This window comes from Mytilus trossulus, chromosome 4 (genome assembly GCF_036588685.1).
Source record: "Mytilus trossulus isolate FHL-02 chromosome 4, PNRI_Mtr1.1.1.hap1, whole genome shotgun sequence".
NCBI classification, from domain to species: Eukaryota; Metazoa; Mollusca; class Bivalvia; order Mytilida; family Mytilidae; genus Mytilus; species Mytilus trossulus.
This window is the reverse complement of record NC_086376.1, coordinates 14,601,289-14,616,141: the sequence shown is the minus strand read 5'-3', so window position 1 is coordinate 14,616,141 and position 14,853 is coordinate 14,601,289. Positions and strand designations below refer to the sequence as shown.

General features: G+C 34.7%; 1 protein-coding gene across 1 annotated transcript; it reads right to left on the bottom strand.

Moving 5' to 3' along the window:
- Positions 1–6,855: 6,855 nt before the first annotated feature.
- On the bottom strand, positions 6,856–7,593 carry LOC134716442 (beta-1,3-galactosyltransferase 1-like). Its single transcript, XM_063579440.1, is given in 2 exon segments — positions 6,856–7,038; positions 7,168–7,593. Coding segments are annotated over 2 exon segments (609 nt in total).
- Between the last annotated feature and the right edge of the window lie 7,260 nt (positions 7,594–14,853).

The window sequence follows — 14,853 nt, the reverse complement described above, 5'->3', positions numbered from 1 at the left end:
TGTCAACTTTGAAATGCATCATGCATGTTTCTTTATGACAGTGAAGAACACATAGGTTTTGGGGTTCGTGTTGTTTTTTCTTTAGTTTACTATTTTGTGTCATGTGTTCTATTGTTTGTCTGTTTATCTTTTTCATTTTTAGTCATGGCGTTGTCAGTTTATTTTGGATTTATGAGTTTGGTTGTCCCTTTGGTATTTTTCGTCACTCTTTTGAAGAATAATTACAAGCACGGTTGGTCAACGTCATAAAATAATAAGGTCTCGTTACAGCTTACACTATTGTATAGGGTAACGTTGATGAAAATCAGGAGAATATATTAGAAGAGCAATGATAGTTTTAAAATCGATCAATATATCAGATGGTCAACTGTGAAAAAGGAGATAACTCTCACAAAGAAACTGGTTCGCCTTAGCAGGGTAAAAAAACTATACGATACCATATGAGAAATATCTAAGCAACATATTACGAAACAAACATTTATCACAAGAACAAATTTTGTGGAAGAAAAAATAAAACAAAAAAAAACCAATTGTTCAGAGAACAGTTGAAGCTCTTTCCACCAAAAAGCATGTATTTTGATATGAAAGCAGTAAAATAAGTTTAAAATGTCATTTCAATCGTCACATGATAGCTAATAGTACGCTGATTGAAAAACTATATGGTTTCTATACAATATTTTTGATAAGGAAGATAATTTGATACTTTCGGTTTGAAATTTTTTACTTCCGATTCTATTTTAATAGTTACTTCTAACTGATTCCAAAAATATCTGGATATATATACTTTGATATTAATAAAGTACAAAAAAGCTACTTCCGGTTAACAAAAGGTTCCTTTCTTGTTTTTTCAAGGTTAAATGGGTTGATAGCTATTGTCAAAAGTCTCATGGCTTTATCATGTATACATATGAGATAAAAGCAAAGGTTAAAATCTAGAACGTCAAATCAATATATGACCTTGAGATCAATTTCAAGGTTGTAAACAAAGGACCTCAAATCAAAAAACTATAGGTCTTAATTATATTTTGTTTATGAGTTATATCACCATACGCATATTTTTAGATACAAAAGGGGAGAACATTCTCTGTTACGTACAACGTACCCTTGCATCAAAATTTACGTGTTATGACATGTCGCGACTAACAAATAAGTAAAACTAATTTGTCGATATCTTGTACAGTTTTTGTATAAAAGAAAAAAAAAGCCAAAATCAAAATTTAGAATAGGACCTCGACTTTTGACCTTGACCTAAGTTTTATTTTTTTGGACCAAAGACCTCAAAACCGGATGTGACGTAACATGATTTGGTGGTAATACACCTAAAAAAAACTTAAATGTCGAATAAACTTAATGTATTTTTCCCCTCCATTTCCAAGGTATTTCAAGCAAAACTGTCAAAAATTGTCTAAATCAGAGCTATGGTTTCAGAGAAAATCACTTTAATGTAAAACAATATCCTACGGCGATTTCAATCTAATTTCTTCGAAAACTCAGTGTATCATTATAAAATGCAGTGTTGACTAATATCTGATCATATACTCATGATATATGCATTCAAACAATTAAATAGGATACAAAAGACAACTTAAGGATGATAAACAAAAGAGGGACGAAAGATACCAAAGGGACAATTTAGTTGCACCTTAAGAGTTCATTTGAAGGCCTGTTTTGGTCCATTTTTCCTTCTTCCTTCTTTTTTCATCAAAACTAGATATCTTTTGTCTAAAGAATAAAACTAATGTGATTATTTTCCATAAAAATAAAATAAATGTAATGAAAAATAAATAATTAAAGTGTTTTAGCTGAAAGAACGGTCTCTATAAATGTAACAGTCGCCACGGAAGTTTCTATAAGCCCTTATGTGTAACTTGAGTTTTTGGTCTGTTCCCCTAGTGTGACAAATAACGGTTCCCTTTCAGTCAATCATTTATTGTTACTGGTATCAAAAGTCTACAACCGGATGTGACGTACCATGATTTGGTGGTATTACACTTTCATATCGCTTCGGTCAAATACAACAAATCATGCAAAAGATATAACAAGGAGTAGTGGACACAAGGAAAATCGTGTTTTGGGAGATCACTCCTACAAAGAAAAGTATTCAGTTACGCAGGTTGAATTTTTAAAAGCGTATAACTGGTCGATATCATATACCAAATATCAAAGCTCCATATCGCGAAATAAATATTTATCGCAAGTACAAAATAAGGCGGAAAAAAAACAATCAGAAGAAAAACAAAAGGTCTTTCCACAGAAAAATGAACACAAAATATTCATTTGAAGAGTTTTACAGTTTATTTATTTCTAGATGTCCATTGCTTCATATTGAAAAAGCCGAAAACAACGTTAACGTGTTCCTGAAATGTACAGATATTTTATGATGGAAGTATACATTGATCGAGCATGAAAAAATAACACCAAGCCATTGGCAAAGGTCAGTTGTGGTATATTTAGGGACGCAAATACCATCAAAAAATAATAATGAACCAGTTCCCGAATCAAACAAGCAAACAAACAACTATACTGGGGAACTGTATGCAGCCGTAAAATGCCTTCAACTATCGTGCAATGTCATAAGAACATACAGTTAATATAGAGGTAAACCAAGTGACATTGCTTATTTGGAAAATAACAACTGGAAACTTCAATTCTTAGAAAAATATATGAAAAACGAGGAGTTCTGGTCAGAAATAGATCATGTGTTATTAAAATCAAACGGCCTGTGGGTACACGTTGCTGGTGATTCCAAAATCGGTCAAATTGAACCAGACAACTTTGCGTTGAACATAAAAACATCGTCTGGAAACACCGATCAGGCAAATAATCAGAGTTCCGTGAACATGTATTTTGCTTAAAAAAAACTTCACATGAAACATACAGCAACTGTGGCTTTGCAATTGGCTGTTAAAAGTGGATTACCAAGTACAAAAAAATGTAGCAACCTGTTTAGACAGGACAAAACTCGAAAACAACCATGATACGCAAAATATATTGAAAGACAAAAGGTACAAATAAATCAAAAATACACGGACCGTTAAATAAACTCTGCTTATTTGCATTTTCTTCGTCCTAGAAAGAAGAAACCTATTTTTTTATGAGTTCAACTCTCTATGGAAAATGTCAACTGAACAAATCAGCACCAAAGTAAAGACTATTCTGGGAGGACATTGAAGATTGCCTCACTCAGTACACCTCAGAAGGTATAGTGATAGTGCAGATATCAATGTTTTTCATAAGGGCACTTACAAGACTTTGTTTATGATATTATTTTCGACTACAGAAATTTAAAAGAATAATGAGTACAGTTGGATATAGCTTACCAAGAACAAAGCTGGTAATTTTCTCAAGCCTACCCAGACCAACTCATTATCAAGCTAATCGTACAATTAATGTAGTTTACAACCATATTTTATCTTTAGAGGAACAAAATGTAGAAATTCTATACGATACTTTTGGTTTCAATATAGAGACAAGCCCGATCGTACTTTGTCTGCAGACCACGTGCATACAAATGTAGCTTGTGCTAAAGTTGTAAGCCATAACATAATCTCTTGTGTGAAAACGTTGCTTAATTTGTCAGATGGTACATCAGCAACTCAATCAAATTTTCATTCAGTTAGGTCAACAGGGATTGGATTTATACCATTCAATACAACAGCTCAACAACAAAATGTGTTCGTCAAGCGTACTGGAGGTAAAGAATTTTGCAACTTTTCTACTTCCAGAAAATGTAACTTAATTTTTTATAGTGAATCATGTCATTATTGTTATTTTGTATCTCTCTAAGTACTGCAACACAAAGTCTTTCTCTATATTTCTACAAATAAATGTCACTTAAAAATAAATGATATATCACCAAAGTTTTCTGAATTTTAATAGTGGCTATCACAATCTAACACTGATGTGCGGCGTCACGGGTTATGTATGATACAAAGAGAAAAGATAGAGTTGGAAAATCTAGGGTTGTTTTTAATTAATATTTCTAACATGTTAAACCACATTTCGACGATATGATTTTAGACAAATGTTGATATTGAAGATAAGGAAATCATTAGTTTGGGTGACTCTAATATTAATTTTGCGTTGAGAAAAAATCAAGCTAATGATCCCATTTGAAAACAAAATTGGTACTTGTCTCAAACACAAATTGTCACAGTGTGCATTTAATAAAGAGCGAAAGTTACACGCGGGACAGTTAAACGCATAAATCGAAAATAAACTGACAACGTCATGGCTAAATATGAAAAAAGTAAACAGACAAATAGTAGAATACAAGACACAACATAAATTTAAAGAAAAAGTAGCACGTATCACACTTACAACCAAAAATACCAAACTAACATTCAAACTCATACATTGAAAATAACTAACAAACGATTCGTTCAGTGTGTATAAAAAAGAAGTTGTGGTATGATTACAAATGAGACAACTCTATAAAACAGACAAATTGCACAAATTCAACAATGAGCAAAGCTTATACCGCATAGTCAGCTATAACAGACTCGACATGACAATGTATATCACTTCAAATTCAAATATGTTCACCTGTGTAATTTGTCGTTTGATTGTGATGGGTCCTTTGAGTTGATATTTTATATATATATATATATCGTAGCAGTCATTATTATTGGTGGAGGAAGCCGGACTGCTCGAGACAATCAACTACCTTCGATTAAAAATCGGACAATCCCAGCCATTTAAGATTCGAGTTGAGTGCACTCGTTTATAGCATATAGTGTCTAAGATCAAAATGTTTTGTTTCATCATGTTTTAAAAAAACCAAGTATTTTTTATAACTTGTCAATAGATAAAGGAAGAAGTGGTTTGAGTCTCAATGAGACAACTCTCCACCCAGAAGCATTTTATAAAACTAAACCATAACAGGTCAAGGTACGGCCTTCAACACGGAATTATAGCGGGTCTAACAAATTAAAAGTGAACAACCATTTAAACGGGGAAACAAAATACTAAAACACTCATGAACCACATAAACATGTTTGAATTGAACATTCTAGTTTTATTTACATTAAAACTACTTAGAACATATTGTCCCCTCCTATCTATCAACATACATATTACTCGTAGTTCTGTGAAAGAACAACTATTTCGTTGATAGTTTTCCACGGAGTTCATTAATTTCTATATTTAATTTTTATAACAATAATCACATAAGTTTTTTTTCACTTTATATAGCCTCTTGTCCTTGTATGGCAAGTCAACAATAAGTCTTCTTTCCACTTTCAAATACACAAACACTAAACTACTAAAAGAACAACACAACACAAACTTATGTTGTTGACTAGCTCGAGTACTGCAAATTGTACGCTACCGATTTAATAAGACAAATGTTCAATATAAACATATTATACACATTACAATGTGAAAACAATAACACCATTGTTCAACAATAATATATTCTTATAAATGTAAAAATTTTGTATTTGAATAACTGAAAAAATGAATGTTTGTGGCCGCCCAGGAAAAACCCATTTAGAAACCCTGTTTCCTATTGTCCATGCCAACGAAACTTTAAGTGTTGGACCTTTCTTATCAAATGTGAAAAAGAAAAACATTTTTTTTTGTATTTTTGTAATATTGTAATAGAAAAGAAAGCGAGTCACTAGGACTCAAGGGCTTTAACTACTTTTGGTACAAAAGTCGGAATACGATTATGTTTGTATAGCCAATCAACCTAGAATAAACTATATAAAACAGTTACTTTACAACCTAATTTGTTGTCGCCAACAATTCCTACACCCACACGTACATGTATTACACGTGCGACAGAAGACAAACAATTCCTACACCCACACGTACATGTATTACACGTGCAACAGAAGACAAACAATTCCTACACCCACACGTACATGTATTACACGTGCGACAGAAGACAAACAATTCCTACACCCACACGTACATGTATTACACGTGCAACAGAAGACAAACAATTCCTACACCCACACGTACATGTATTACACGTGCGACAGAAGACAAACAAATCCTACACCCACACGTACATGTATTACACGTACGACAGAAGACAAACAATTCCTACACCTACACGTACATGTATTACACGTGCGACAGAAGACATACAATTCCTACACCTACACGTACATGTATTACACGTGCGACAGAAGACAAACAAATCCTACACCCACACGTACATGTATTACACGTACGACAGAAGACAAACAATTCCTACACCCACACGTACATGTATTACACGTGCGACAGAAGACAAACAATTCCTACACCCACACGTACATGTATTACACGTGCGATAGAAGACAAACTATTCCTACACCCACACGTACATGTATTACACGTGCGACAGAAGACAAACAATTCCTACACCCACACGTACATGTATTACACGTGCGACAGAAGACATACAATTCCTACACCTACACGTACATGTATTACACGTGCGACAGAAGACAAACAATTCCTACACCCACACGTACATGTATTACACGTGCGACAGAAGACAAACAATTCCTACACCCACACGTACATGTATTACACGTGCGACAGAAGACAAACAATTCCTACACTCACACGTACATGTATTACACGTGCGACAGAAGACAATCAATTCCTGTTATACTTTTGTGCCTCGGGAGTTTTTATTGTAAGGGTTTAACTTTTCAACACAAGCATGCAGGTAAAAACAAAATTCGACAAATTACAACTTATACACCTGTTGACTAGTCCTGTTTTTATGTTTGTCTAACAGTGGCTCTAGGCTTCTTTTGTCTGCAGTAATCTATAAAATTCGTGTACTTACACATTTGGCGAGCCATAGTTGTGACTTGTAATAAAGTTATTCTGATTTTTACTGACGAATCGAATTTAAAATCTCTTGTCTTGTGTAAGTTTTATTTTTAGAACTTGAGCAACCATTCCGAGGTACACATCATCCAGATGTATCGATTTAACGTACGGGAAGGTATTTGCAAATTTTGTAACCACGTCCATAGACAATAACATTGACCCACCGCTGATGAATGAAGGCCAATGTTTGTGAGAATATTCCTCAAAAGATACGTACCATTTATCACATTTATTTTTTTTAACTTTTGTGAACTTCTGAATGTGACCCATAAACACATTTTGGTTTTAAGATGTTTTGATATTTCTTGTAAGATTAATGAGATTTAGGACATTTACATAATAGTCATCATCTACAAATAAAACGAATTAAGCTTGCCTACAGTGATAGACTGCCCAGTGAAATCCCATGATCGTTTTCAAAGTATTGTTCCGATAATGGTCAATAAAGTCCTCTTGGATCAGATCATTATATATATTATATTCCATCTTAACGAACGATTCAACAACCGGTGAATATCCAAGTAAGAATGCTATGTGAACTGAACTGTAGGTTAAGTTACCCCACGTAGCTCGGATAGCCATGCGATGTCCAATTTGAAACACATTTGATTTTACTAAGATCAGCAAATTTAGTTCATGGTTATAGCCATTGAAGTTACAAACAGTAGATGGCTGTCTAATATATCTATATGGATGTGGATTAACATTCTTGCCGAACAGTACGCTATATTTGACTCTCATTGCACCTGTTGTCATAATATTAGACGGAATATTTATTATAGACCTTTTAAGTGAAAGGGCTGTATTCGGAATTGTTAATAATTTGATTTCAATAATTGATTTTGATAATTCACTTAATGGCGGCGTGTCTTTTAAAGTCCAGAGAATGCACATTTAGAAACATTGTAAACAAACTAGCCAACACACTAGTCAATATAATACCTGCTAGTAACGAGCGAACTGTTTTGGGGACTCGTCTGTCCATGATAAACTATCCTGTCATATGAATAGGCGATTCCTCCGTTTTTTCTTTCAATTCTCGAAAAACAAAATACGGCTTAAAAACCATCAATACTAAGTCATAAATATTTCAAATGTGTATTTACAAGTAACACATGGTAATTCGTCATTCATGAAAAGAAGATTACGTCTTTATCAAAGGCCACATACACTAGTAAATGACAAGACATTTCTCCACTAGAAAATTCAAGTACTCTCAATCATGAAAACAAGACAAACATTTATGTCGTGGACAAGTTGCAATTTCGTACATGTTATAATTTGTACAGAAATATTGTACAATGCAAACATACAAGTTATAACAAGTACAAAATTACCTCGTATATGTTATAACATGTACAAAATATTGCCTAATAAAGGCAACAGTAGTATACCGCTGTAAATCGATTGAGAAAAAACAAATCCAGGTAACAAACTAAAACTAAAGGAAACGCATCATTATAAGAGACGAACTACGACACAACCGAAACACAAAAGTAAAATATAACACGCAAAGAAACAAACTATAATATAATAATTGTCATTTTCCTGACTTGGTACAGGACTTTTAAGAACGAAAACCGGTTTAAACTTGTACCAAGTTGGAAAATGAATAATATATAGCAACTTTTACAAAACAAGTATAAATTAAGATTATACGGGTACATGATAAAACGAAAAAACATGCTGCATGCTTGTCGTAAATTCAGGTAATATTGATAACGGTTGTGTACACAACATATATATGATAACACGGGAACATGTATCGGATGAAGAATCACACTGCATGCTTGTCGTTAATGCAGATAATTTGGGTACATGTATAAGATGAAGAAACACGCTGCATGCTTGTTGTTAAAGCAGGTAATGTGGGAACATGTATAAGATGAAGAAATACACCGCATGCTTGTCGTTAATGCAGGTAATATGGGTACAATTATAAGATGAAGAAACACACTGCACGCTTGTCGTTAATGCAGGTAAAATGGGTACATGTATAAGGTTAAGAAACACACTGCACGCTTGTCGTGAATGCAAGTAATTTGGGTACATGTATAAGATGAAGAACCACGCTGCATGCTAGTCGTTAATGCAGGTAATTTGGGTACATGTATAAGGTGAAGAAACAAGCTGCATGCTAGTCGTTAATGCAGGAAATATGGGTACATGTATACGATGAAGAAACACACTGCACGCTTGTCGTTAATGCAGGTAAAATGGGTACATGTATAAGATGAAAAAACACGCTGCATGCTTGTCGTTAATGCAGGTAATATGGGTACATGTATACGATGAAGAAACACACTGCACGCTTGTCGTTAATGCAGGTAAAATGGGTACAGGTATACGATGAAGAAACACACTGCACGCTAGTCGTTAATGCAGGTAATATGGGTACATGTATACGATTAAGAAACACACTGCACGCTTGTCGTTAATGCAGGTAATATGGGTACATGTATACGGAGAAGAAATACACTGCACGCTTGTCGTTAATACAGGTAAAATGGGTACATGTATACAATGAAGAAACACACTGCACGCTAGTCGTTAATGCAGGTAATATGGGTACATGTATACGATGAAGAAACACACTGCATGCTTGTCGTTAATGCAGGTAATATGGGTACATGTATACGATGAAGAAACACACTTCACGCTAGTCGTTAATGCAGGTAATATGGGTACATGTATACGATAAAGAAACACACTGCACGCTTGTCGTTAATGCAGGTAATATAGGTACATGTATAAGATGAAGAAACACACTGCACGCTTGTCGTTAATGCAGGAAACATGGGTACATGTATAAGATGAAAAAACACGCTGCATGCTTGTCGTTAATGCTGTTAATGTTGGTACCTGTATACGATGATGAAACACACTGCATGCTTGTCTTTAATGCAGGTAATATGGTCCATGCATAGGATGAAGAAACACACTGCACGCTTGTCGTTAATGCTGGTAATATGGGTACAATTATAAGATGAAGAAACACACTGCACGCTTGTCGTTAATACAGGTAATATGGTACATGCATAAGATTAAGAAACACGCTGCATGCTTGTCGTTAATGCTGGGAATGTGGCAACATGTATACGATAAAGAAACACGCTGCATGCTTGTCGTTTATGCAGGTAATACGGGTACATGTATAGGATAAAAAAACACACTGCATGCTTGTCGTTAATGCAGGTAATGTGGGAACATGTATAGGATGCAGAAACACACTGCACGATTGTCGTTAATACAGGTAAAATGGGTACATGTATAAGATGAAAAAATACGCTGCATGCTTTTCGTTAATGCAGGTAATGTGGGTACACGTATAAGATGAAGAAACACGCTGCATGCTTGTCGTTAATGCAGGTAATGTGGGAACATGTATAGGATGCAGAAACACACTGCACGCTTGTCGTTAATACAGGTAATAAGGGTACATGTATAAGGTCAAGAAACACGCTGCATGCTTGTCGTTAATGCAGGTAAAATGGGTACATGTATAAGATGAAAAAACACGCTGCATGCTTGTCGTTCATGCTGGTAATATGGGTACATGTATAAGGTCAAGAAATACGCTGCACGCTTGTCGTTAATGTAGGTAATATGGGTACATGTATACGATGAAGAAACACACTGCACGCTAGTCGTTTATGCAGGTAATATGGGTACATGTATACGATGAAGAAACACACTGCACGCTAGTCGTTAATGCAGGTAATATGGGTACATGTATACGATGAAGAAACACACTGCACGCTAGTCGTAAATGCAGGTAATATGGGTACATGTATACGATGAAGAAACACACTGCACGCTAGTCGTTAATGCAGGTAATATGGGTACATGTATACGAAGAAGAAATACACTGCGCGCTTGTCGTTAATGCAGGTAAAATGGGACATGTATACGATGAAGAAACACACTGCACGCTAGTCGTTAATGCAGGTAATATGGGTACATGTATACGATGAAGAAACACACTGCACGCTTGTCGTAAATGCAGGTAATATGGGTACATGTATACGATGAAGAAACACACTGCACGCTAGTCGTTAATGCAGGTAATATGGGTACATGTATACGATGAAGAAACACACTGCACGCTTGTCGTTAATGCAGGTAATATGGGTGCATGTGTACGATGAAGAAACACACTGCACGCTAGTCGTTAATGCAGGTAATATGGGTACATGTATACGAAGAAGCAATACACTGCCACTTGTCGTTAATGCAGGTAAAATGGGTACATGTATACGATGAAGAAACACACTGCACGCTAGTCGTTAATGCAGGTAATATGGGTACATGTATACGACGAAGAAACACACTGCCCGCTTGTCGTTAATGCAGGTAATATGGGTACATGTATACGATGAAGAAACACTCTGCACGCTAGTCGTTAATGCAGGTAATATGGGTACATGTATACGATGAAGAAACACACTGCACGCTTGTCGTTAATGCAGGTAATATGGGTACATGTATAAGATGAAGAAACACACTGCACGCTTGTTGTTAATGCAGGTAACATGGGTACATGTATAAGATGAAAAAACACGCTGCATGCTTGTCGTTAATGCAGGTAATGTGGGTACACGTATAAGGTGAAGAAACACGCTGTATGCTTGTCGTTAATGCAGGTAATATTGGTACAATTATAAGATGAAGAAACACGCTGCACGCTTGTCGTTTATGCTAGTAATGTGGGTACATGATATGTATAAGAGAAAGAAACACGCTGCATGCTTGTCGTTAATGCAGGTAATGTGGGTACATGTATAAGATGAAGAAACAAGCTGCATGCTTGTCGTTAATGCAGGTAATGTGGGAACATGTTTAAGGTGAAGAAACACACTGCATGCTTGTCGTTAATGCAGGTAATGTGGGTACATGTATAAGAGAAAGAAACACGCTGCATGCTTGTCGTTAATGCAGGTAATGTGGGTACATGTATAAGATGAAGAAATACACTGCATGCTTGTCGTTAATGCAGGTAATGTGGGAACATGTATAGGATGCAGAAACACACTGCACGCTTGTCGTTAATGCAGGTAAAATGGGTACATGTATAAGATGAAAAAGCACGCTGCATGCTTGTCGTTAATGCTGGTAATATGGGTACATGTATAAGGTGAAGAAACACGCTGCATGCTTGTCGTTAATGCAGGTAATGTGGGTACACGTATAAGGTGAAGAAACACGCTGTATGCTTGTCGTTAATGGAGGTAATATTGGTACAATTATAAGATGAAGAAACACGCTGCACGCTTGTCGTTTATGCTAGTAATGTGGGTACATGTATAAGAGAAAGAAACACGCTGCATGTTTGTCGTTAATGCAGGTAATATGGGTACATGTATAAGGTGAAGAAACACACTGCATGCTTGTCGTTAATGCAGGTAAAATGGGTACATGTATAAGGTGAAGAAACACACTGCATGCTTGTCGTTAATGCAGGTAATGTGGGTACATTTATAAGGTGAAGAAACACGCTGCATGCTTGTCGTTAATGCACGTAATATGGGTACATGTATAAGATGAAGAAACACAAAGCATGCTTGTCGTTAATGCAGATAATATGGGTACATATATAAGATGAAGAAACACAAAGCATGCTTGTCGTTAATGCAGGTAATTTGGGTACATGTATAAGATGAAGATACACACTGCATGCTTGTCGTTTATGCTGGTAATGTGGGTACCTGTATACGATGAACAAACACACTGCATGCTTGTCTTTAATGCAGGTAATTTGGGGTACATTTATAAGATGAAGAAACACAAAGCATGATTGTCGTTAATGCAGGTAATGTGGGTACATGTATAAGATGACGAAACATACTGCATGCTTGTCGTTGATGCAGGTAATATTGGTACATGTATAAGATGAAGAAACACACTGCACGCTTGTCGTTAATGCAGGTAATGTGGGTACATGTATAAGATGAAGAAACACGTTGCATGTTTGTCGTTAATGCAGTTTGTGTGGTTACATGTATAAGATGAAGAAACACACTGCATGCTTCTCGTTCAGATTACATTGATAACGGTTGTGTACATAACATATATGATAATATTGGTACATGTATAAAATGAAGAAACACGATGCATGATTGTCATTAATTCAGATTACATTGATAACGGTTGTGTACACTTACAAAAACGATTTAGTGAATTAAGTAGGTTTTGTACTGCGATTTTGACAGTCAAATTGCACTGTTCCTTTATTTATTAGTGACCGGCACAACATAATTAACTTGGTAGAGTTTAAACTTATACTTTGATTCTGTTCTACAACTAACTTTACTATGCGTGCCTTCTTCAGACCTACATTTTCACCGCAAAAAATGTTTAGTCCCAAGTAATGTCTCTATGAGGTGAAACAAAGAGATGATATCTGGGAACAACCACGTGAAGAAATCGAATTATCTGTAAATAATATAATCTCCTCAAAAGAGATGAGGTTTGAGAAACAGCTGTGTTTTTAAGTGCAACATATAACTACTAGTTGTACTAGCTATAATCCCGACTTTTAATCCACCATTTTCTGTAGAGTTAAATGTCTGTTTAACGTCAAGAACGTGACAGTTGCTATTATTTGTAGTATATATCATAAAATCTTATTTTATTCAGTTGCGCATAGAACAATTTATATAAATACTGTGCATTGACAAGTACTACCCTTACCAAAAGTATGCTACAACTCAACGTTAACGAGACTGGGATAAAGTATGTATCTCTAACAATTATAAAATTTAAAAAAAAAAAAAAAAAACCTAACTATTTATTGATTGACATTTATAATTCATATTAATAACATTTATTCTTGACTCTAACAGTTGTTCAATATGCCACACATTATCTTGAACTAGATATGTAACATATGTTAAAATGCCTGGTGAGCCAGATGTTTTTTTAATGCATCTTGCTTTTTGTCTATTTTTTACAATACAAATATAGATTAACCATTTGTTCTTGAATATATCTAAAACGTTGACAAATATGTTGTCTCTATTGATGTGCATATCGATTTGTATAAATTTTATCACCTTACCAATGCTTTTAGTCAAATGTTAAATAGCAGCTTACAAAAAGGCATTTTTCAATTGTTTTATACTTTAGATTTGTTTTAGCATGATTGTTCTTGCATGTTTTTACTTAAATTGTTGTTATTTTTAAAGAAAAAAATCCTATAGTTTCAACAATAATTTCCTTATCAAAAGGTATTTTCTTGTTTAACATGCTTGACACATTTCTTGTTTTAGTTTCCTTCATAAATGTAGAAACCAAGTTCTAGATATGTTGCTTGTTTCTTTGTTTGTTCCTGGTGTTCTACCAGGATTCTTTTCATTAATTAAATGTTATAGTACGTTCAATGTTCATATTCAAATTGGAGGAAACGATAGAAGTTTTTATGTGTCATACAAGTCAATGGATTACATAGTTCGTAACGGGATAGTCATTCTTAGCATTGGACACTAGTGCTTATATATAGTAAATGTCGTCATTATGTAAACAATAGCACACAGAAATAATGGACACAATATACAACTAAACAAAACTGATACACATATCCAAACAAATAATATTACACTTATTCTAAAAAGTGATTAAAAGTACTAGTGCAATTTGACAAAGGTGCAGAAATAGAAGATCATTTATAATTATGAGAAATCCGACTTTACTGCTTTATCATCTAATATTTTCATCGCTATATTTAACACATGTTATTGAAATTGTCGGTTTTCGATGATCTTCAGTTTTTTACTTGACCTTGCCTTCGAGTAATTTTATTCAACCGCCATGATAAGTCTATATATGAAAATGTTTGTACCAAGTCAGTAATATGACAGCCGTTTTCTTTTCGTTTGATGTGTTTGAGTTTATGATTTTGCTATTGATAATGGAATTTTCCATTAAAATTTGTCGGGGTTTGGTATTTTTGTTATATTACTTTCTACCTAGGATGTTGCAAGTTTCGAAATTGTTGCATGCATTTAATATTGGTATCTG